Source organism: Egretta garzetta, unplaced genomic scaffold (genome assembly GCF_000687185.1).
Source record: "Egretta garzetta isolate BGI_Z169 unplaced genomic scaffold, ASM68718v1 scaffold465, whole genome shotgun sequence".
Lineage (NCBI taxonomy): Eukaryota > Metazoa > Chordata > Aves > Pelecaniformes > Ardeidae > Egretta > Egretta garzetta.
In genome coordinates, this window is record NW_009259680.1 from 788,005 (window position 1) to 794,483 (window position 6,479).

Consider the following 6,479-nt stretch of genomic DNA (forward strand, 5'->3'; position numbering starts at 1 on the left):
GAAACGCGTGCCCGGGGTAGAAGAGACGCTGTGATCTGTGGGCACGAGTGAGGAACACAGCCAGGTACAGGTGTTCTCGCCTGCAGGAGGCTGGTGTAACAGCGACGCCCGTCCGCAAGGCAGAGTAGCAGAAATGACCGTGTGAAGCGGGTGGTGAAGCAGGGCCGGCGTACGCACACTCCTACCGAAACATCTCACGGGGCCAGGGGCGGGGGGGGACGAATGATGTGGCTCACCGCTTGGTATTGAAGCGCTGCCGGCCTGTACGCTGTGCTTTTGAAATAAAAAAAACCCCGAGTACCCCGTGGTTTATCAACGGTATCAGCTCTCGGCTCGGTCCCAAAGTGAACTGGTCTGGCTGTAAATGTTACTCAGTCGCCCTGGGACAGCAACCTTGGCGTGCGTGGACTCAACATCTCTGCGGGAGCACAGAAGTGGGGGAAAAATTATCCCCGGGGGTACTGCTTAATTTCAAAAATAAGTCAGTCGTACAAATGGGGAGGCTTATTAAGAAGAAATAAAAAGGAGCAGCCGATAAGGATAAATGCTGGTAGACAGCACATTAAATGCATTGAGAATATCAAATGTTATTAAAAAAAAAAAAAATCTTAGGGAGACAAAAAGCTGATGTAGTAAAAAAAAAAAAAAGGCGTCTATTTTAATTAAAAGCATTGGGGGGCAGGAGGGGCACAATTTGCTTGCCATGAAGCTTTTTTCCCAATTATTTTTTGGGGATTCTAACTATAGCAGAACAAAACCCTGAAAAACCAGAAAACCTCCCGGGAAAACTAGGAGAAGGAATCAGTTTAGATTAGTGGGAAGAATATCCCCAGAGAGGAATCAAAGCAGAGAAAATAACCACATCCTCAGAACCACAGCTCCCTGCCCGCCTCCTGCCAACTGGGGACAGGGTGGAGATCCTCTGGGTCCGTGTACTGCACAACGTTAGCCTGGATGTGGCTGGATCTGTGGCGGCAGCCCGTGGGGGAGCTGGGGAGCCCGGCTCTGGGAGCGACCACGGGTTTGGAGGTGGAAGAGGTAGCCCTCCTCTTCTGCCTGGCTCGGCTCTCAACGGTGTCCAAGATGTACCACGGGCTTCTACGCAAAGATTGCTCGGACAACACCGCAACCTTTGCAAAAAGCCTTACCAGGGCATTCTCTTCGTGTGGAATTGCTATTGTCTGTAGTCAAACCCACTGCAGGTCTGGGGCTGTAGAGTCACGTACAAACCTTTTTCATTAACTGAAATAATCATGAGAAATAAATGCTGGTAGAGACAAAGACAGTAGTGTCGCTGTTTTCTGATGCAAACCCCCCACCTGTTTCTATTCAGATTTTTAAGCGAAGATCTCCTCAAAACCTCAGAAATCTGCATATTTAAAAAAAAAAAAAAAAAAAAAAAAGAAAAAAAGAAAGGAAATGCAAATAACTGAGTAAGAGCCCTTCTGCCACCTGGTGAAGAAATTCTGGTTTCTTCCATTTCCACCACCGCAGTCACCCACTCCGGTGCCTGAAGACCTCCGCACTCTCGCCTGCCGCCCCATGCAGGGCTGTGCAAGGGGGCCCCAGGGACACACATCCAGCTGGCCCGGACACCGTGACACAGCCACGTGCTGGGGACACATCTGGGTCCTTCCCTGCCCCTGCAGATTTTTGTGACATCCAGAGTTACTTCAGACATGTCCAATTTGCTTGAAACGGACCAAAGCTCAGGAGTCATTAGGTGAAAACACAAGCCCCCCCTCCCCTTGGACTGTGGCTCCCCCCCCCACCCCCCCCCCCCCCCCCAGGCAGCCTCCAGAGAAGGCCTCGGCTGCAAGCCTGCTCTCTCCCTTCTTGGCGTTGGATACAGCTTGTTACAGACAGGCAGAGGCCCCTCCGGACAAAAAGCCGGGAAAAAAAAAATTATTCTGGTCACTTCAATGCTTATTCCTCTACATTGCTGCAGCAGAGAAATTGTGTTCAGTACTCTTGTAATCCTCAGCTTCTGAAAACACAAATACATGCTCTTGACCTGCTAGAGCAGGTCATATTGTAATTGTCTGCACCGCTCCTAAACGTACTAAATACAGTTTTATTAAAAAGCAGCATAGGTTTTTCTACCACCTTTAAAGACTTTTTTTTTTTAAGTGAACTTCGTGTGCATTCTTCAGGTGTGACTGATCAAGATAACCACAAGATCTTCAAGCAAATCTGCCACAATTAAAAAAAAAAATATATATATATATATACACACACACTCTCTGAGAGAATTAGAACAGCATATTACTTGTTCTTCTTTGACAGCTGTCAAGGGCATTCCCAGGCAGATTTAACTTATTCAGCAGGCTTGTCCGAGACAAACCAATACATGAAAAATAAAGGTCCCATTAAATGTTTGCATTAAAATCCCCGGTAAGTTCCCACCACTGAATGATTTAGCTAAGCCACATCCTTTAAAACTAAATGTCAAGACAGGAGAGGTAAGCAGAAGCCAAATGATAATTCAGCTGAGGTACATCTTGGATATTCCCTAGCACACTCTACTGCCAAGAACGGGAACATTCATCATCGCTCATATTGATGCATTTCAAAGGTGGAAACGCATCCCGGCATCTGAGAAAGGAGATGGTGCTGGTGTGGAAAAATACACCTTGATTCTTGGGGAGCAAACAGAAAGACACATGAGATCCTGTCCTGGAGATCTAGGAATCCAACAAGCGTGGGCTCTAAATTTCAACTCAGGCGTGAGCATCTCTGCCCCAGCTCACGCTTCTGTTGTGGTCTGGGGGAAGCGGCTGACAGGCAGGTAGTTAGGACAACTCCTCAGTCTTCAATACTCCCTCTTTTCTAAGTCAAGTCACCAACTGTAGAACTTACTGGAGGCACAGCACAGAGAGGATGGGTTTTCCATAAACGAGGTACAACACGAGCATTGTCGATACCAACATCCCCAGCAAACAGACCAAAGGGTCTTCACCTTCGGCAAAGGCAGACAGCAGCTCAGAGTCGACGGCCAGTGCAGAAGTTGTGGCTTCTTTACTGAAGATGGGCGTCCCCTCCTCGGGAGCAGGGCAGACCAAAACCTGTACGCTCTGTGTGTTCCTCCTTCTCCCAGACACACAGTAATGATTGATAGGCATTGTTTTAAAGCCATGTTCATACTACAAGACCGACATTCAAGACTCTACATCCATCTACCAATTAAACACTGGTCGCCTCAGTCTCTTGACAGTATAACTCTTTTGGAGGACAACATCAGAAACCAAAGTATTCCAGAGACGTAATCATTTGCAAAGAGTTCTTGCTGATAAATAAGTGATGTGCATCACATTTTTATATATCCCTGATACTTTCAGCTGAAAGTTTCATGGTTTTCCCATTATTAAATAGTTTCACAGAAATTCGGTTTACTGTTTACAATAGTCTACTACCCTCAGGCTTAGAAGCTTCTGCCTTGGTGAGGTTTCTGTGCTCCTTTTAAACAGTAAACAGTTACGCTGCACTTAAAAAATAAAAATGTCATACAAAAAATAAAAAATTTTCAAATCTTGAAAATAGTGATTTTCCTTCATATTTTCTATTCAGCTTTCACGTCAAATTGACCACAAAGTTCTTGTCTATAAGCTTCTTCAAAAATTTCTGCTCAGCGGTGATGTTGTGGTATTCATTCTAAAAGAGATGTGAAGGAGTAACAAAACAAAGAATTCAAATTATTACCAGAAGCATCACTTAGTTTTTCTTTCCTTTTAATTACCTGTGATACTTGGAAGATGCTAAGAGCAGGAAAGCTCTGGGGAAAAGACTTCTTAGCAAAGGCTGTAGCACAGTCTCCCAAGAAAACAGGTGAGTGACTCTATTGCTAGATTTTCTGCTAGGACACAAGCCAAAAGGGATGATCCTTCAGTGGCAAGAACGGGCGAGGCACAGCCTCACAGAAGTCCTACCATTACTAACTCTCCCAACTCCTCCCCGTGCTTAGAGGGAACAGCTGCATAACCACACTTAGAGCGCAAACAGCTGGAAAATTACTTAATTCTCAAAGCTCAATGCAGGTACTTGAAAAGCCCGCATCAGGCAGGCATTTGTAAATCAGATGCATCCTGCCAATCAGTTTCAACAAGCCAAAACCAACCCATCACAAGAGACCACTGAGGTTCGTGGAGGACACCACAAGGGAAGTAAGTTTACTGACAATCTTAGACACTGAATCTAGTAAATTAAAGTTAATATAATACTAATACTGCATAAAAGATTATACATATATAGTATAATATAACTTAATGCCACTACAGAATTAACAATAAGGTTTTTGTTTAGTTGTTTGCGTTTTAAAGTTTCAAGATTGTAGGAAACTTATGGACGGGGCTCTGAGCAGCCTGATCTAGTTAGCGGTGTCCCTGCTCCTGCAGGGGGGTTGGACTAGATGACCTCTAGGGGTCCCTTCCAACCCAAAACATTCTATGATTCTATGATATCCATTCAACTAGTGATCAACCTTAGCCAAGCTTGGTATACATTGCAAAAAAAGCACCTGCAGAGAGGAGCCTCAAAACAAAGGTGAGTTCAGTGTCAGAGGCAAATTAACTCAGAGCAGCAGGCACCTAGGAGTCCTCAGAGAGACGTGAGAGGCTCCTCATGGGCACTGCCCCTATCCTTCCTCTTCAGGAAAGGGAGGAGGAGAGAAAATGGTCCCCACATGCATTGGGCATGCACATGGGAGAGAAAACTGTTCACACTGAGGTAAAGGGCTGAGATGGAGTTGCTCGGAGTACAGAGCTGAAGACAAGAGCAGAGACATAACACCGAGGCATGATCATAGCAAAGCAGGAGGGAGGAGAAGGTATCCCTGATGTTTGCCAGCCTCCTGCTGCTCTCCTGGTGAGCTGTGGCTTCCATCTCCTGGAAGCAGTTCCTTCTCTTCCCACCCCCCTCCAAGAGCTGCTTTTCTTTTCTGCTTTCAGTTTCTGAAATGCAGTTCTTTTCCTAACTGCAAGTTTGCAGGTCTTAACTCCTTCCGTTTCCCTTTGCTCTTCTTTTCCTTTTTTAAGCAGCTTGGCAACGATGACAAATTGTGCAAGTAGGGGCTAAGGAAAAAAAGAGAATGCAAACAGAAACAACGCTAATAATGTTCTGACAGTGCTAGCAAATACGCCTCTACGAGCAAGAGCTGGGTAGCCTAAGGATAACGCCAGCAAAGCAAAACAGAACATACAGGTGCACGTATCTGATGCAGACATTGCAGAATATGGTGTAGCACAAGGGATACAAGTATCATTATCCACATTTTTCAGAAACAAAAGCACAGATGAAGAATTTCAAGCAACGTTAACCCATGAACAGCTGAAACAGGAGAAAATGGGAAGCCTTTCTGACCTGCAGCCCACACTTCTATCTATATGTTGAACTGTCTTCCCCGGTTACCAGCTATATTTCTCTCAGCATACACAAGTGTTTGTTACCTGTATCATCTGAGACATCGTGTCATTGCCGTAGTAGTGCAAAGAACTGTTTCTGTCAGTGAAGTCATACTTGAAGCCCGCCAGGTGAACTTCATGGCATATGTGAAACGCTAGTGTAATGGCAATTAGACCGGTCGTTGGATGCTTGGGTTTCTAAAATGAAAAACAAAAGAGCATGCGCATACATAAATAACTGGCAGCTTGACAGGAACAGCAAACCTGAGAATGAAGACAGTGGAAATCAGGCAGCCTGGCTCTTCTACGGAAGTTTGGGCTTGTAGTTTGACCCCCTTGTGTCTCATAAAGAGTAAGGTACTACTGGCAGGTTTTCCATGACTGCAGTGTCTGCCATGTCGACCTTCCCTGGGATTCTCCAGTTTCTAGTGAGGGCTGAGCCCATACTGCATCTCTTCCCCCCTCATAGCCCTCAGGAAGGTCTCCCCCCGGGCTCTGCTCAGCAACCTACTTTCATGAAACCGGTCAAGCTTCAATATATTGGAGACCATTTCACCCCACCAAACTGGACTGAATTAGCAAGATGTGTTCAGAAGTTTCTAGATGATGGAGATCCAGATGAACAGAACAACATGACATGCCTCAAATCTTCATAATACCAGACAAAAAAAGTATGAATGCTACTGCTACATAACTTTGAACTTTTTCAAAGCTGGGAAGTTCCAGAAGAACACAGCTTTAGACCTTCCCCCCACTATTTTCATTAGAAGAAAAGAAAATGTAGATAAAGTCGCTTATTTCTCCCTACAGCGAGATAGCTCAGAAATAAATGCAATATAAAAGATCAAGAGCAGGTCATAAAACACATTTTAACTGTGCAAAATTAAGAACACCTAACCGAAAATCAGCATTTCTTACAAGAGCATAGAGCAACTTGCTGCAACCATCTCTCCTATCTTGTGATCAACTACCTGACTGTTTTAGCAGCAGCAGTGGCTAAAATGATCTGGGGAATGAGGCAAGGTTTGTAGAGAGAGGTGAACCGGTGAACTCTTTCGTTAGACCAACAGGTGAAGCTGAGGG

General features: G+C 45.1%; 1 protein-coding gene across 15 annotated transcripts in view; it reads right to left on the reverse strand.

Annotated features, from left to right (window-relative positions):
* Nucleotides 1-2,045: 2,045 nt before the first annotated feature.
* ST3GAL6 (ST3 beta-galactoside alpha-2,3-sialyltransferase 6) overlaps nucleotides 2,046-6,479 on the reverse strand; it is an 85,445-nt gene continuing 81,011 nt past the window's right edge. For all 15 annotated transcript variants that reach the window (XM_035894005.1, XM_035894009.1, XM_035894008.1 and 12 more), the window contains 2 exons: nucleotides 5,442-5,594; nucleotides 2,046-3,651 (listed from right to left, as the gene is read on the reverse strand). In XM_035894005.1, coding sequence (XP_035749898.1) covers nucleotides 3,571-3,651; nucleotides 5,442-5,594 — 234 coding nt within the window. In that variant the 3' untranslated portion in view covers nucleotides 2,046-3,570. The remainder of the gene's footprint in view (nucleotides 3,652-5,441; nucleotides 5,595-6,479) is intronic.